The sequence below is a fragment of the Hemicordylus capensis genome, chromosome 1 (assembly GCF_027244095.1).
Source record: "Hemicordylus capensis ecotype Gifberg chromosome 1, rHemCap1.1.pri, whole genome shotgun sequence".
Classification (NCBI taxonomy): Eukaryota; Metazoa; Chordata; class Lepidosauria; order Squamata; family Cordylidae; genus Hemicordylus; species Hemicordylus capensis.
In genome coordinates this window covers 72,996,629-73,015,300 of record NC_069657.1, presented here as the reverse complement: position 1 = coordinate 73,015,300, position 18,672 = coordinate 72,996,629, and the positions used below count along the sequence as shown (strand labels likewise).

At 41.8% G+C, this 18,672-nt stretch overlaps 1 protein-coding gene across 1 annotated transcript in view; it reads right to left on the bottom strand.

Moving 5' to 3' along the window:
- LOC128352414 (cytosolic phospholipase A2 beta-like) overlaps nucleotides 1-18,672 on the bottom strand; it is a 64,062-nt gene that overhangs the window by 34,442 nt on the left and 10,948 nt on the right. Inside the window, exons 4-9 of the mRNA XM_053313015.1 lie at nucleotides 15,174-15,310; nucleotides 11,498-11,629; nucleotides 7,914-7,926; nucleotides 7,270-7,318; nucleotides 519-561; nucleotides 222-285 (exon numbers count right to left, since the gene is read on the bottom strand). Of these exons, the coding sequence (XP_053168990.1) occupies nucleotides 222-285; nucleotides 519-561; nucleotides 7,270-7,318; nucleotides 7,914-7,926; nucleotides 11,498-11,629; nucleotides 15,174-15,310 (438 nt within the window). The remainder of the gene's footprint in view (nucleotides 1-221; nucleotides 286-518; nucleotides 562-7,269; nucleotides 7,319-7,913; nucleotides 7,927-11,497; nucleotides 11,630-15,173; nucleotides 15,311-18,672) is intronic.

Genomic DNA, 18,672 nt, shown 5'->3' with positions numbered 1-18,672 from the left:
ACATGGAACACTGGGGCTGACGTCTGTCTGTCGAAACATCTGTTCCTTATTTGCAGCTTTTCCCCCCTTTTCTTTTAATTTACACAATAAAAAGGTCTGGAGAGAATAATAATAAAATAAATCACTCACAAATTAGTTGTCAATTGGATGTAAAGAGTAAACAGTTCAATAACAGGCTTGGTAGAACAATCACTGACTACATGCCTAGATGAGAGACCAACCTTTCAAAAGTTTCTCATTCAATTCCTTGTCCACCTTTACATTCAGGATGGAAAGTTCACGGGCCTATGAAAATGAAAAGGACTAAAATCATAAAGCAGGCCCCATTGTATTTGGACATTTGAAGGAAATGCAAAGCATTTCTACAATTAAAGCAATCACAGCATTTATTCAATGGAATAGGTTTTTTTGTTCACATTATATATAATCCCAAAGAGCTGCCTTTCTTAAGGAGAAGATTCTTCAAAATGAAATACAGAATAAGAATCAAGAAAAACTTAAATGCAAGCAAACCTTACCGCAAGCACACAATTGGAAACAAAGTGCTCAACAGGACCTGGACTGAAAAGGGGGAAAAGAAAAGAGAAAAAACAAATAAGTCTGGACCTAGTTAAGGTGTTAACATTTTATTTAAAAAGGCTTTGCAAGTGTCTGGTCAAAAGAAATAGGTTCTCTTTGCTCAAGTCTGGCATAACGGTCAGCCAACTTGGGCATTGGCCAAGGTTTAGGGCCAGAGGGTCCAAAGCTGTACCCCACCTAAATTCATGTGTGGTAGAAATCAACATGGCTGCTGAGAATCACTCTAAGCCTATGTGGTGCCCCGCATCTCCTCTCCCTGCCATCAAAGTAAGCCTTCCATAAATCCAGGTAAGGGGGCCTGCAGCAGCCTGAAGGACTCCTCAGCAGCTGCCATCTTTCTGTCAAATAAAGCCATGCCCCACTCCTTTTGTTAGTTGACTGTAATGCAACAAGGTGAGCTGGGGTCATTGTAATATTGATTAAAAATAGGTGTGTGCACAAAATGCATTTTGCGTTCCGTTCTGCTTTTGGAAGGGAACGCAAAATGCACAAAACATTCTGTCAGAACAACTGGGTAAGCCAGTTATTCTGACAGAACAACGCCATTTTGGCAGACCATTCTGCCCAACATTTTGGATTCAAAAATTGTGGCCGGCAAGTTCCAGTCAAACCCTTTTTTAAAGGGTGTTCTGTTCCAAGCTCAGAACACTCGGAATGCCCCATTTCAAGGCCAAACGTTCCACACACTTCAAGTAAAGAAGATGGTTATCATTAATGCAGCTGCTCCAGGCCTCAACACTGGTGCAGTTCCACTCCAGGCCTCTGCACAACAAGGGAGTATACCCTGGTGATTGGGGAGTAGAATGGAGCATTCTTCAGCAACTGTGCTGGCAACCCGCACCCCGCACCCCACCCCCCGTAATGCAGTGCCCCTGTCCCTGCTGCTGCATGATGTCATGGTCTTGCCCGAAGGCTCCCTCAAAGTGGAGCTAGACTTATCTGGGATGGTCTGTAAATTAGAAATATGAGATATGAAGAAAAAGGCAGGTCACAGAGGTGTTCATGTACTATCATGTGGAGTGGGCAGAAGAAGAAAAAGTACCCTTTTTTGTTTAAAAAGAATACTAGGATGGAAAGATTCAGCTCTCATGGCAAAAGGTTGAGCTATTATCACAAACGTCAACCCCACCTGATGCCTCCGAACAACGAAAAGGAGACTGATTGGTATCTGTCAAATATATATTGACCATGGGAGAGCTATAAAATAGTTTAGCCCATCAAATACATCTAATAAAACATTTAATTTAAAAAAAAATTTCTATCCTGTCAGTTCCCCAAAATCAACAACAATTACTCTTAATTCCTGATCTTAATAATATTCATAATATTCAGTCTACAGAATGAATCAAGGAATGGAAAAATTGAGTTTAGTGCCAGCTCAAGTTTAAAAGCATTTTTAAACTCTCTGGTCCATTTCCAGTTGAGACACTAACTTCAAAATGTGGTTCAGTAGCCAGTTCAGACATTCAGAACTTGCTTTGAACTTGTTTACAATACATTTCACATAGTATAGTAACAAATTATTTTGCTTGCAATGTAAATCTACAAAATGAGTTCAAACTTAACCAATAACATGATAATACATATTTATTTTTAAGCTGCTCATTTCTGAATTTTTAAATATTTGTAAACACAAATAAAATAGGATAAATCTGTAAATATATATATATGTTATTTTTAAAACAAAAAAACAAAAAAAAACTGCCTTACAACACAATTCAGCAGTGTAGCAGAGGGATGTTCATGGAACTGCTGGTCCAGTTCAGTTTGAATCCAAACTGGACCCAGACCGGACCAGTTCAGTCCTGCACCCCCTCAAACCCGCCTCTCCCGTTCGGTCCTGGGGGGATTCGGAAGCTTTTAAAAAAAATCAAACTTATGCCTTCCGGGGGAGTTGTCTGAAGCAGCTGGGGAGGGGGTCTAATGAGGTTCCCCCTGCCCCCACCAGACTCCCTTAGTCAAAAAATTGTGACCCAGGCCACACAAAGGCCCATTGCACAGGTGCGGCAACCTCCAAAATTGCAGATGCGCCGGGGGAAAGGCCAAAAACCAGCTGATTTTTTTTACTAAGGGAGGCCGTCTGGAGGAGGGGGAACCTCCATAGACCCCCTGCCACCTTGGACAACTCCCCCGGAGGGGGTAAGCTTGAAATTTTTTTAAAACAACAACAACAACAACTTGTTGCAAGTCGATCAAACAACAGAGGAGCAGAAAAGAGGCCTTGAAGAATATATAAAGGACAGTGAACAAGATACACTTAAAACGGTCAATAATGAGAAATTATTCAACACCAATAAAACAAAGCAGGCCTACAAGAAAGAACAAGTCAAGAACCAAGAAGAAAAATGGAAAAATAAGCCACTGCATGGTCAATATTTGCACAATATAAGTGGAAAATCAGACATCACCAAGACCTGGCAATGGCTTAAGAATGGCAACTTGAAGAAAGAAACAGAGGGTTTAATACTGGCTGCACAAGAACAGGCACTAAGAACAAATGCAATAAGAGCAAAAGTCGAAAAATCAACAACAAACAGCAAGTGCCACCTTTGTAAAGAAGCAGATGAAAAAGTGGACCACCTAATCAGTTGTTGTAAAAGAATCGCACAGACTGACTACAAACAAAGGCATGACAAGGTAGCAGGGATGATACACTGGAACATCTGCAAAAAATACAAGCTACCTGTAGCCAAAAATTGGTGGGACCATACAATTGAAAAAGTTGTAGAAAATGAAGATGCAAAAATATTATGGGACTTCCGACTACAAACAGACAAACATCTGCCACACAATACACAAGATATAACTGTAGTCGAGAAGAAAGAAAAACAAGTTAAAATAATCAACAGAGCAATGCAGAATAGCAGAATAGCAGAAAAAGAAAGAGAAAAAATCACCAAATACAAAGATCTACAAATTGAAATTGAAAGGCTGTGGCAGAAAAAGACCAAAGTAATCCCAGTGGTAATTGGCGCCCTAGATGCAATTCCAAAACAACTTGAAGAGCACCTCAACACCATAGGGGCCACAGAAATCACCATCAGCCAATTACAAAAAGCAGCTTTACTGGGGACAGCCTATATTCTGTGACGATATCTATAACAACAGCAACAACACTGATAATAAAATTCAGCCATCCCAGGTCCTTGGGAAGGACTCAATGTCTGGATAAAACAAACCAGTCAATAACATCAGTCTAACTGTGTAAACAAGAAATAATAAAAAGCTCACAAACCCTTCGAACTGGCTTGTGGGTTTCGGTCCGGGGTCGGACTGAACAGAAGGTGGTTCAGTTCAACCCTGAACAGACAAACTGAACTAGTTTGACATCAAACACGTTCAATGTCGTACCTCTTTGCACATCCCATGAAAGGCATGAAAGGAAGCACCCAGGCCAGGGGAGAGCATAACAATGGCCCCCATAGAGACCAGATCTGGCCTGTGAGGACTGTTGAGGGAGCCCCTCCCCTTACCCTCCCAGGAGTACTGAAAAACCAGTGTGCCCTGAGAGGAAGGCAAGAAAGGAGGCACCCAGGCCACGGAGCTCTTGTCCTCAGCTCCTGAAAAGACCAACAGCCTGAGACAACATTTTATTAATCTTCTGTAATTTGCTTCTATTAATATTGTAAACCACTTTGGGTGTCTTTGTCAAGGCAGAAACGCGGTATAAAATGTAGAAAATAAATAATAAATAAATAATAAATCCCTAGTTACCATGATGGTTGTTATGTGTAGACAATCAGGAACTGAGATTCTTCCCTAGGTTTTTAAACATTACTTTCCCTGCAAACCTGAACTTAAATAAGCAAGCGATAATCAAGCTTTTGTTGTATTCTATCTAGTACAGAGATGGGCAGTATCTAAAATACAAGTATTTAAAATAAGTATTTTCAATACTTTTGTATTTTGTATCTAAAATTCTTTTCAGGTATTTTGTAGGTACATTGCAATACACAGTACTCCCAGTGTGGCTACACCATAGTGATTCTGAACTTGATTTTGAACTTGAGTAATTTGTTCGAAAAACTTGTATTGCTTAAAGGAAATTGAAACTATTTTGAATATGTAACAAACATCTCAACATTCTTTCCTTTTTTCAGGCATTATATTTTATATTTTAAGTTGTATTTTAAATCCTGTTTTGTATTTTGTATTTTTATTGGTTGTTGAGTCAGTATTTTGTATCTAAAATAAATTTGCACAGGTATTTTGTGTCTAAACACTTTTTAGAAGTATTTTGCCCATCTCTGATCTGTAGGAGCAGAATGGCAGTTCAACTCCTATTAGCAGAGCAGAGCCAGTTTGGGGGGAATTTAGCCATGTGAGAGGTCTTGAGACAGTTCTTTAGTAATGAAGAACTACAAGGATTTATTTAAAGAAGCTAGAAAAGGATATGTGAAATAGCCTGCAATTTAATTTCATCTGTAGTTCATGGCTGAAGAGAGAGACCAAAAACAAACAGCCATCTCTGGAGAGACAAAATGGAGAATAACACTGGAAGATCCAAGAGGGGAGGAGTCTAGCACTTTTAACCATGACCCTAAAACCACCCAGTGGTCACAATGAGACATTGCAGCTAAGAGCTGATGCTGCCAGGGTCCTAACTCCAACATGATCTAGTAGTCCTTTATGTTTTGTTGATAAGAACTTTGTCCCAGTGTGGATCCTGTAGAGAGTTTGCGGGGTGGAGCCAGAAAAAAAAGAGAGGGAAAGGAGAAGGAAATGGAGTTGTTATTGAATAAAGTCTTAGTTAAACAAACATAAAATTACTTTGTATTTATGAGGGAAGCAGCTATAAAACAGCTTTCTTATCTGGGAAGAAATAATCCACTAATATTAGAGTCTTAGTGGTCAGAGGAGAAAAAGCATTAGGTACAGCCTAAAAGGAAGATCCACCTAGGGAAGTCTTCAAGTAAAGTAGTAAAGTGATTATTAATCAAGTGTTCATATCTAATCTATCTCTCCTCCAAACTCATTGGGTCTTAACTTATTCGGAACTAGTTACCACCTTTCTTTCTTCTTCTTCTTTTTTAAGGGTTTCAGCGCCAGCTGAGGTTCAAATCAACACTGAAACTTCAGTTTCCCTGAAAAAACCTCTCCTAAACAGTTTTTGGGTTCAGTTTACTCTCTCCTTCTAATATTATCAGAGTCTCCGCTCCAAATTAAAGCCAGACTGGTTCATGTAAAAACCTTGGGCCTGTTGTTAAGGTTGAAGTAAATGTTTTAAGAACATTATTTAACAATGATATTGACCTATAGAAGGCTGGATCTGAATGATCTTTACCCTCCTAAATGGATGTCTCTAACCAAGATGGCAGTATTCTACTCAAATATTAATATATGAGAATATAGTTTTAATATGAGGCTAATGATATTCAGCCCAAGTCCATCTGAACCTCGAGTTTCAGTGAATCAGTAACTGGTTCATTCTAATGCTAATAATCTGTTAGCTTTGTTCCCTTTCTTAAAATGTCTATCTCAAGTAAATTATTGCTTGCTCTGCCTTATTAACCTCCAGTAAGTCTTCTTTTTCTTTTCTCTAGCTTTTTAAAAAATATTGCAACTCTGTAATTAATTTTAGTACATATTTCTGAATCCTGTAGTTAATTTCCATGATTTATTCGATTTCTGTTGTTGTTCAGCTATGTCACAAATCAGTTTTGCATGATCTGCTTATGTTAATTAATTTGAGTAAACCATGTGAGGAGGAGAACAAACCAGTTCTGAAATTAATAATGTTTTAATAGTTACATGTGTTTCTGTAGAAAAGGAAGTCACTGGTCCAGCTAAATAGGTTACTTGTTATTAGCAGAAGATGCTATGTAAAATGGAATACACACACACACACACACACACACACACACACAGAGACTACTACTACTACTATAAATATTTATATACCGCTCATCAACCAAAGTTCACAAAGCAGTTTACAAAGAAAAATGCATAAATAAAATGGATACAACGATGTAAGGAAGCACCATCTCTAGATTTGGCAAATTACCACATATTATTGAGGGTAGAATCTGGAAAGAAGAATGAATGAATGAATTATGCCCAGAACAATGTATGATTAGTACCCAAAGATGCTCTCCCCACCCACCCCCGGCATAAAATATCTGCTATAGACAGAACTGATAAATTTATTATTTATTTATTTAACATATTTTTATACCGCCCAATACCAAGGTCTCTAGGCAGTTTACAGCAATAAAAACAAACCAAGAAAATTTAACAAAACATATAAAAAGATCAAATTAAAATATCCATTAAAACTACCAGATAGCTAAAAAGCTTGGCTGAAGAGGTGTGTCTTTAGTTGTTTCCTAAAAGCCAAAAGGGATGAGGCAGCAATAATCTCAGCAGAAAGTACATTCCACATCTCTGGGGCAACTACAGAGGAGACTCACCTTTGAGTTGTCACCAGTCAAGCCGGTGGCACCCTTAGACAAATCTCCCCTGAAGATCTTAATAGGTGGCGGGGTTCATAAATGTCATGGAAGGATTATCTGTGAAGTCATATTAAAACCAAGCCCCCCATAACCACTGGACAACAACAACAAAGAGGAACTTTGTTGGTCAGAGACCAAAATAAAGGATTGATTGAACAAAGAGGAACCCTCAAGAAGATTCCAAGAACAAGTATTTATTATTAATTTTCTAACCATTATGTATATAACAATCACTTACAGTTCTGATAATCTGAATTCCACTTCTAGAGAATCATCATTAGAATAATGTTCTTTCTGGTAACATAAAAAGGCAAGTTACTAATTGATCATTTATCTGATCAGCATAAAAATACCAGTAAAATAAAGGGTATGAATCTGTTCCCCGTACAGCCCACACCTTCTTTCCTGGCACATTCTAAGCATACCTGGAGTCCACAGACTACACAATGCATAGTTCACACAAAGAAACTTATATGACTGGTTAGTACCAATGAAACAGCTTCCAGCCAGAAGCTGCAAATCTGTGGCTGGTACCCTGTTTCTGGCAGGAACAGTTGTGATTACTTCTAAAACTTTCAAGTAACGCTTGCAGTTATTCCACAACTTCTGGCTGTATGTTGGTGGACCACAGTGTGTCTGGATTTTGTTAGAATTCAGCTGCTTGTGCTGTTAGAAAGGGTTACATCAGTATAGTGCTGCCAGTTTGTAGATTGTACCCCAAAACTGGAGCACTAGACATATCTAATTAGACGATAAGGCCAACAATATATGGTGACCAAGATCTGTTATGATATCTCCCAGTAAGGTTGTACACACTGCCAAAGTTTCCCAGCCTGGGGAGGGCTGGGGGGGAGGCAGGAGCTGTCCTGCCTTCCCCCACATGACAAGCATCACTCTCAGGCTTTCCAGTGCCACAAGCCCACCCAACTGGTATGTGACGGCTCTGGGAGCAGTGAGCGAGTGCAGAACAGGCTATGGCCTCCCACATCCCACAATGCACCATACAAGAAGTGTGGTGCATTTGGGATTTCACTGCTGCTGGCTGCTCTTGCCACCTGGCTCTATGAACACTCCAGGTAGCCCGAACATTTGTACAACCAGGGAGTGGGGTCATTATAAGCCTGGGTAAAAAGCTGTCACTATAAGCTTGGGTAAAAAAAAACCCCAAGCTTCTCCGTGAAGAGCACCAGAACTGGGCCTGATCCTATCGCTCAAAATGAGCAGCCTTACCCTAGTAGGGCTGCTCATGTGAACAGCCTTTGTCTTTCTTTTCTTTAAAGTAGCCTTGGGAGGCTGCTGATTTGCTTGGGGAAAAGCATGTGGCATGGAAAGATCAAAGTATTGCTCCCATTATCCCTGTCTCAATCAGATTAGCAACTCCCCACAGCTGCTTTGATGTAAAGACAATAACACTGGGAGATTCAACGACAGATTTCCCACATCACATTGTTTGGTCCTAAAAAATGATTTTTTTTTAAAAGGGGTTTTTTTAATGTTTTAAATTCTATTTTTTTTCTGTTTTCTATTGTAATTTGTCTTGTTTTGTGTGTTTTTTACTGTTGTGTTATTGTGCGTCTCCCAGAGAACAAATTGTTATGGGGTGACTAACAAATAAAGTTTATCATTATCAGTATCATTTTTATTATTAAGCCTAATACCAAATTCCCAGGAAAAATGTTGCTACTCTTAACCAACTCTTTTGACTTCCTTCAAAATGTCTTAGACTGAAGTGAATTTAGAACAATGTTCTTCAACATAAGGCCTGGGGGCCTTATGCAGCTTCCGGACTAATTGTCTATTGGACCTGTGTGAACCTTTGGCCAAGGCTGAATACTCTGCACAGTCTCCCTGGCACCATGCAGAGATGGCCATTCTCACAATGCAGTGTTGTGGCTTGCCCAGCCCTCAAGCCCCTGCACCATCTTGGAAGGCATGCACTGAGTGCTGAGAAGTATAGCCCTCCCCAGTGCTTTCCTCCTAGAGCTCTTAAGAGCAGGGCCATCCTTAGGGCTGGGCGACCTGGGCAATCACCCCAAGCCCTGCTCTGGCACAGGCCCCGCTCTTGGAACATTGCAGTGCAGCCAGCCCTCCTCTCTCCCCCAGTCCCAGCAGCTTATCTTTCCCTGCAGCCAATCTTTTGTGTGCCGCTTGAAAGGCTCCTAGACAAACTGCTAAGAGTTCCCTCTCTCCCCGCCTCTCAGCTGTTTGGCGGTTGGGCTGGGCTTCCAAAGAGGCCTCTGTGCAGGCCTCACTGAAGCCTGAAGCTGAGGAAGGCAGGCAGGCAGGCAGGCAGAGAGTGTCCAGCACTAGTGGTGTGCTTGGTTTTGGTCCGGCCCCATTGGAAAGACCGCCGGACCGGTCCGGAGGTCCAGCGGTCCGGCGGGGGGGGGGGGGACACTGTGACTTTAAGCGGGGTGGTGGTGGTAGTACTTACACATACACCCCGCCGCTCTTCCCCCTCCGGCGCTCGTCTGTTGAAAAATCTTCTTGGGGCAGCGGAGCTCCCCCTGCCGCCCCTGCCCCCGTCGTTGTTTGTATTAGGCTGAAAAGAGACGAGCGCCCGCGGCGCGCATGCGCCCTGCGCAGCACGCGCTCATCTCTTTTCAGCCTAATACAAACAACAACGGGGGCAGGGGCAGCAGGGGGAACTCTGCCACCCCAAGAAGATTTTTCAACGGATGAGCGGCGGGGGGGGGGAGTACTACCACCACCCTCCGCTTAAAGTCACAGTCCCCCCCGCCGGACCGGGGGGGACTCCGGAACATGCACACCCCTATCCAGCACCAGAGCTCTCTGCAGACCCTCTGCCCAGCCCAGCCTTAGTAATGGAGGTATGATGTGATTTCCTTTTTGTGGTTATTCCCGCCCCCGTGCATATTTAGGGATTGGCTTGCCATAGGGACTTGGTATTGAGCAGAGAAGCAGGGCCGCATGGGAGGGATATGTATATTTAAATTGAAGTGGATTGGACAAATTGTTGGTTTATTTTTTTTAAAAAAAATTTTTTAAACCCATCCAAAAAGTCCTATAAGTGGCTTGTTTCGTGGCAGAAAATGAACTGAAGCCCCCCCTCCCCCCGCTGCCTTAGACCATCATTCCACCTCCATATGGAAGAATCTGCCCTTTGCCTTCATAAAAAAGGGCAAAACACACCCCTTTCAGGCCCAGCCTTTAAATCACCTGGAATGACTTGGCATGGGGCTTTGGCATTGAGCAGAGATGTAAAGCAGGGTGGGAGGGATATGTATATTTGAATTGAAGTGGATTGGACAAATTGTTGGGTGTTTAAAAAAAAATCATCCAAAAAGTCCTATAGATGGTTTGTTTCATGGCAGAAAATTGCAAAAACTACTGGAACAAAGCGTATATAGTATTTATTTATTTATTTATGAATGCACAATGCTCAAGTTGATTTGCTGCCCAGAAGGTCTGAGAACTGTGAAGCATGTGTTGTGCTTTTTATTTTTATTTCTTTAGAAATGCATTATATTTCCAAGCAGGTTGGACATGTCCAAAAACCTCACTCACACTATTTGTCATCAATCAGTATAGTTCTGAAATGATGTGAAATGTTAAAGAGGCCCCGCACATGCTGATTCGCCCCCAGCCCCATATCCCACTAGGGATGGCCCTGTTTAAAAGAGGGCTCCATCTTTCTTAAAGGGCCCTCCCAGCACTGAGAAAAGTACAGTGTTATGCAGAGGTCAGCAACGTGGGAAATAGCTCTCATGTGCAACATTTTTTGTCAAAGGCACCCGTCCCCCTGCTTGAAAAATAGTGAAGCTAACTTATATAGAGGTTCCTCCTGAGACAAGTTGCAAAACCAAGTAACAACCCACATGTGTACAAGGAACCCACCCCATCCCCCTCAATTCATTTGAGGGAGACTATCTCGGTTTCCCTCAAATTTTTTCAAATGTTTCACTTGAGATGGAACATCCCAAATATGCTTCAGATTTTGCTTTAGGCGAAATTTTAGTGGTAACTGTAATCTGATCAATATTAACAGGAGTTAATTCCAAGTACACTAGATTATTATTATTTTATTTTTTTTACATTTATATCCCGCTCTTCCTCCAAGAAGCCCAGAGCGGTGTACTACATACTTGAGTTTCTCTTTCACAACAACCCTGTGAAGTAGGTTAGGCTGAGAGAGAAGTGACTGGCCCAGAGTCACCCAGCTAGTTTTATGGCTGAATGGGGATTTGAACTCGGGTCTCCCCGGTCCTAGTCCAGCACTCTAACCACTACACCAGGCTGTTTAGGTATGTAAACCTTTTTTTATAAATTCCTATTCATTTGGATAAGCGCCGCTTTGGAATGAAGGTAAACTCAAGAAATGAAGCATTTAGCAAACACAGAGAATATCTACTTATTCAGATGTAAGCTTCAACTTAATATGAAGAACAGAGGCAGATGATAATATCCTTTCTTTCTTTCTTTCTTTTTAACTTTTTGATCCTTACCTCTGGTTTCAAAGAGAATATCTCAAGAATTGTAGCTCCAGGCCAGACTTTTTCCAAGTCAAAAGCAATGGTAAATTGTATGTTATCTTTGGTGACTGGATCAGCATCACAGACCTCCAACTCTAAGATATTCTAAGAACAGGGGGAAAAGCATGTAAGACCTTTATTTTCCTTTAACTCAGACTGCTATCTTAATTACAGTAATTGTGACCATTTTCACTAAAATCCATTATTTCACATTCTGCCACTGGTGTAAATGGGATGTGGACTGTACCAAAAGATCAAGCCCACATACCCAGATTAGGCTTTCCCTCTTGTTGCTAATGGCAGGGAAAAGCAGCCTGTGAACTTACTGACATTCCCAAGCACAAGGACCTTTGGCACTAGGGTATGAATAAATGAAATATTATAACTGGAGCAGAATGTTAACAAATGGGAATAAATGAAGTTGTAGTGTGTGCATGCCCTTGGATAGGAAGTGATTGTATCAGGATGCAATGAGAGCATTGCTCCAGAATGCATGGAGTTTACTCAAAACTACAATACTAGAAGCCCAGTTAGACTGTACACCCAAAAGGAGGAAAAGTACCACTAAGTCCAGGAGGATAACAGCATGGATAACAGGTAAAGTCAAGGAAGCCATAAAAGGGAAGAAGACTTCCTTCTGAAATTGTAAGGCCTGCCCAAATGAGGAGAACAGAAAGGAACACAAACTCTGGCAAAAGAAATGCAAGGTGACAATAAAGGAGGCAAAAAGAGAGTTTGAGGAAAATTTAGCTAAAAGCATCAAGGGGAATAACAAAAACTTATTTAAATACATCAGATGCAGGAAACCTGCCAGAGAGGTGGTTGGACCTTTGGATAATGAGGGAGTGAATTATTAAGGAGGATATGGAGGTTGCAGAGAAGCTAAATGAGTTCTTTGCATCTGTCTTCACGGCAGAGGATACTGAACATATACCTGTTCCTGAAACAGGCTTTTTAGGGATGGAGGCTAAAGAACTAAGTCAGATAGCAGTGACAAGAGATGCTGTTCTAAACTGTCTGGAAAAACTGAAAACTAGCAAATCGCCAGGGCTAAAATGTGAAATTGCCAACCTCCTTGCTAAAATATATAACTTATCCCTGCAATCAGGCTCTATACCGGAGGACTGGAAAGTAGCCAATGTAACACCGAATTTCAAAAAGGGATCCAGGGGTGATCCGGGAAATTACAGGCCAGTTAGCTTAATGTCCATTCCAGGCAAATTAATGGAAAGCATCTTCAAGGATAAAATTGTAAAGCACATAGAAGAACAGGCCCTGCTGGGAGAGAACCAGCATAGCTTCTCCAAAAGTAAATCTTGCCTCATGAACCTTTTGGAGTTCTTTGAGAGTGTCAACAAGTGTGTGGATCAAGGTGATCCAATTGACATAGTATACCTGGACTTCCAAAAGCTTTTGACAAAGTTCCTCATCAAAGACTCCTGAGAAAACCTAGCAGGTATGGGATAAGGGGCGAAGTACATGTGTGGACTGCTGACTGGTTGAAAGACAGGAAACAGAGGGTAGGTATAAATAGAGAGTTTTCACAATGGGGGGGAAGTAAGACATGGGATCCCCCAGGGATCTGTACTGGGACCGGTGCTTTTTAATTTATTCATAAATGATCTAGAAGTAGGGGTAAGCAGCAAGGTGGCCAAATTTGCAGATGATACCAAACTCTTTCGGGTAGTGAAATCCAAAACAGATTGTGAGGAGCTTCAAAAGGATCTCTCCAAACTGGGGGAGTGGGCAACAAAATGGCAAATGCGCTTAAATGTTGGCAAGTGTAAAGTGATTGGGACGAAAAAACCCAACTTCACTTTGGGACAAAAAACCCCAACGTCAAGTATACGTTGATGGGATCGGAGCTGTCAGTGACTGATCAAGAGCAGGATCTTGGGGTCGTGGTGGACAGCTCACTGAAAGTGTTGACTCAATGTGCGGCAGCTGTTAAAAAGGTCAATTCCATGCTAGGGATCATTAGGAAGGGGATTGAAAATAAAACTGCTAATATTCTAATGCCCTTATACAAAACTATGGTGCGGCCACACCTGGAGTACTGTGTACAATTCTAGTCACCACATCTAAAAAAGGGATATTATAGAACTGGAAAAGGTGCAGAAGAGGGCAAACAAGATGATCAGGGGCCTAGAGCACCTTTCTTATGAGGCATGGCTACAACACCAGGGGCTATTTAGTTTAGAAAAAAGGCGACTGCGGGGAGACATGCTAGAGGTCTATAAAATCATGCATGGTGTGGAGAAAGTGGATAGAGAGGAATTCTTCTTCCTCTCACATAACACTAGAACCAGGGGTCATCCCATGAAATTGATTGCCAGGAAATTTAAGACCAGCAAACTGAAGTACTTTTTCACACAACGCATAATCAACTTGTGGAATTCTCTGCCATAAGATGTGGTGACAGCCAACAACCTGGATGGCTTTAAGAGAGGCTTAGATAACTTCAAGGAGGAGAGGTCTATCATCAGCTACTAGTTGGAGGGCCACCTCCAGCCTCAAAGGCCAGATGCCTCTGAGTACCAGTTGCAGGGGAGTAACTAGATGGGCCTTGGGCCTGATCCAGCAGGGCTGTTCTTATATTCTTAGAGCTCAAGCCTTCTCTGAATATTTGTAATTATTTTCTTGTCCCCAAATCTATAATTGTTTCTTTCCCCTGTTGTTCGAGCAACTCTGATCTGCATCTTTTCCCTTACCACTGTTCTCTCTTTTGTCATTCATTATCACATCACCACCATATATTCTTCTTCAGTACATCCAGTTCTGATTAACTCTAGTATCTGCTGTTTAACATAACTTGAGAGAGTGCTGGGATCTGTGTGGATCATGGTGCTCCTGCCTAGCCTAACCCCACTCCTAAGGCCGGTTCTTAGCCGAGGTTAAGGGAGCGAACATTCCCTTAACCCAGCTGCCAGGATTGTCTCTGTTCGGGCTGCATGCAGGATCCCATCAGAATCCTGTGCATTGATGGGAATCCCATCAATACACCGCATTCATGGCACTGTGCATTGTGGGATATCTGGAGGCCAGGACATGTCGTCCCAGTCTCCAGAGCTCCACGCTGTGTGGTACAGCACAGATCATCTAGGAGCATGATCTGTGCTTCCAACAGCATTTTGTTGATCATCTTGGGTGGGGGAGGTGAGTTGGAGCAGCCTTCCTCCACGCCCGCCTACCCAGTCATGTGAATGGCTCCACTATCTCTTTCACTATTTGGTCAGTGTCTCTTCTCTTTGTCCTGCAAATTCAAGGGGCATTACAATGGTAGTGGCAAATGTGTGGGGGCTTCTCTCTTATCTCCTTCAACCTACTTTTATTAGCTCTTGTTTGAAATGCATTCTAGCCCTCTCTCCTTTCTTTTCTGTACATGATGAGAATCTATTCTCTTCCCTGCCTCCTTGTGTAAGACCTATCAGTTCTTTGCCATGTAACTCAAAACACCAGGCTTGCCTCCTTCCTCTCCAACATCTGCCCTCCCCAACGTCTGCCCAGAGCTCTAAGTCTCTGTACTTTGATATTCATATCAACCCTCTGGTGCCTCAAATTCTCACTTTTTAAAAATACTTTTTGTACACTTTATCTACCCCACATGCTTTCCAGAGAAGTGGATGACACTTTAAGAATCTTACCTTACCTTGATCTTAGTTTGGATTCTAAAGTAGAATGTCTCGTTCCAAACTGGATTAGCAGAGTCCTTAATGGCTTGGGTTCTGAATTTCTCAAGTGATGATGTCGGCAGATACAAGGTCACGTAGCAATCAGATGAAGTCACTGTAGCAGGATATGGGAGAACTTCTTAATATTTTTAATCAAAATGTCTTAAAACTTAGAAGCAAAGAGTGAGAGTTTCAGCTGACTTTGGGTAGACATCCTTCCTGACGTTATGTTTGTGATGAAGAGCTCTACTGAAACATACCTATATTATAATGCAGTGAGAGATGTTGTGGTGGCAATTAAGCATTTTGTGGTGGTGATTGGATAAGCTATTATCAATCAATCCATTTATTGTAACAGTAGACCAGGACATTGATAAGCTAATATTATGTCTTGACATATATGCCAACATTCTAACCATTGGAAGAATGTAACTTGAAATATTGAATGCTCACTCACAATCTTCTGTGGCAGTAGTGAGTCAGTTTGGCTGAAGCTAAAACATCACAAGAGCTTTAAGAATGGAAGAAGCTACATGAGTAAAGGAGGGAGACAAACTGAGAAGCTCAGTGGGAAAAGATCCAAGTACCGTATTTTACGGACTATAAGACGCTACGGACTATAAGACGCACCTTAATTTTAATCCAGTTTTTCAGAGTTTTAACATACTAAACTGTTAAAACATATAAGACGCACCTGAATTTTGGCGGATATTTTTCGAGGAAAAAAGTGAGTCTTATAGTCCATAAAATACGGTAGGTAGGGGTGCCAACAAGTGAAGGGAGCTCAAAGACAGGGTGTGTGTGAGGAAATCAGAGCACGAAGTGTACTAAACAACAGGAACCTGAGGGAAGGGTAGATGGAAGAGATAAAGGCCTAAGGTAAAGAAGGAGTGACAAAGAGCTCAGGGACCAATAATGGATAGTGAAAGAGTTGTGGGAGAATCTCATAGTCTAGCAGCAGTATATACTTCACATGTTACATTTGTACATAGCCTAAATCTTCAACAGCCTAACCTGGAACTTATTCTATCTTATTTTATTGTGAACATTTTTGCCCAAAGAAGAATCTCAATCTGAGTGCTAAAAGCATTAGCTCAAAAAAATATATCATTTCACCGATTCTATGTCTCTCTCTTTGTATGAGATCAACGCAACTATCCTGGATTAGATGGCTTTTCCATCCCTTCCATCTATTTATTTATTTATTTACTTACTTACTTACTTATTTAACACAAGTCTCTAGGTGATTCACAACAAAGCAATACAAACAACAAATAAAAAAGTTAAAACATTACAATAATTTTAAATTTAAAACAATGTTAAAACTATTAAAAATCATCAAACTATTAAATCAGTATCTAATTAAAAGCCTGGGTGAACAAACGTGTCTTGACTGCCTTTTTAATAGTGGTAAGAGATGGGGAGGCTTTTATTTCAGCTGGAAGCGTGTTCCAAAGCCTTGGAGCACCAACAGAGAAGGTCCGTCCCCAAGTAGCCACCCGACAAACTGGTGGCAACTGCAGATGAACCTCTCCTGATGATCTCAATGGGAGGTGGGACTCAGAGAGAAGAAGACATTCTCTTAAATACCCAGAGCCTAAACTGTTTAGGGCTTTATAGGTTATAACCAAAACCTTTTTTTTTTGCCCAGAAGCTTATTGGCAGCCAGTGTAGATCTTTTAAGATAGGGGTGATATGGTCTCTCCGAAATGACCCAGAGACCAACCTGGCTGCCGCATTCTGCACCAACTGCAGTTTCCGGACTACATACAAAGGAAGCCCCACTTAGAGCGCATTGCAGTAGTCAAGTCTGGAGGTGACCAACAAATGTACTACTGTTCTGGGGTCATTTATCTCAAGAAACGGAAACAGCTGGCTTATCAATTGAAGCTGATAGAAGGCACTTCTGGCCACTGCCTCAACCTGGGACACCAGGGAGAGTTTTGTGTCCAGAAGCATCCCCAGACTGTATACCTGTTCCTTCTGGGGAAGTGTAATCCTATCCAGAACAGGCAGATCAAAATCATCTCCCGAGTTCCAACGCCGCCCAATAAGTACCTCCATCTTATCTGGATTCATTCTTCGTTTGTTATCCCTCATCCAGCCCATCACCACCATTTAGGGAGGTTATGCCTTCTCCTGATGATGTTGACATGGAGAAAAAGATTTGGGTGTCATCAGCATACTGATAACACCTTGCAACAAATCTCCTGATAATCTCTCCCAGTGGTTTCATGTAAATGTAAAACAACAATATAGAACCTTGAGGGACACAATACCAAAGTTCAGATTTTGAAGAATGGCAGTCCCCGAGGGACACCATCTGGAATCTGCCCAAAAGGGAGTGATGGAACCAGTGCAAAGCAGTGCCTTCCACCCCCAACCCCCTCAGACTCTCCAGAAGGATACTATGGCTGATTGTATCAAAAGCCGCCAAGAGGTCCAAAAGGACCAACAGAATCACACTTCCTCTGTCAATTCCCAATTGGAGATAATCCATCAGGCCGACCAAGGCAGTCTCCACCCCATAGCCTGCCCAAAAGCCAGTATGAAATGGGTCTAGATAATTAGTTTCATCAAAGACTGACTGGAGTTTGGAGGCCAATGCCCTCTCAATTACCTTGCCCAACCATGGAAGTTTGGAGAGAGGTCTATAGTTGCTTAACACAGGCTTCTTCAAAAGAGGTCTAATAATTGCCTCTTTAAGGCAAGGAGGCATCCTGCCCTCCTTCAAAGCATTTTTCATCTCTACTAGACCTTCTACAACAACCTCCCTGACAGATAGTATAAGGCATGTTGGGCGAGGGTCAAGAGAACAGATGCTAACCTGCACCGCTCCAAGCAGCTTGTCCACATCCTCATGAGTGACAAACTGGAACTTATCCAGCCTATCCCAATTACTGCAGTATCTGAATCGGTGGTGTCCTCTTGACACTTCCGATTCAGACACTGCAGTAATTGGGTCTAAATCCCGGCCTGAATACGAGAGATTTTTATCCACAAAAAACTCATTAAACACATCACAGTGGGTAGATGGTTCCAAGTTCTGATTCAAGGGGTGAGGCGCACTTACTAGCCCTCTCACAACTGTGAACAACTCTGCTAGACGTGAACTTGAGGATGCAGTAAGGGCTGAAAAGAATTGCTTCTTTGCCGCCCATATTGCCAGAGCATAGATCTTCAAATGTGTTCTGTGTTGTAATCTGTGCTCTTATGTTGTACGTTGGATTAGAGTTGAGTCTTCCTCCACTTGCCCTCCAGTCATCTACCTTGACTCTTCAGCCCCCATAGTTCTTCTGTAGATCAAGGAGCCACTTTTGAAGTGGGTTAGGGGTGTGCATTTCGTTTCAGATACAAAACGTTTTGTGCCCAAAACAGGCCATTTCGACTGTTTTGTAGCCAAAACAAAACACCCAATGCTCAAAACAGAAAATTTTGTAGCCGAATCAGAACGTCCCTGTTTTGGATACAAAACAT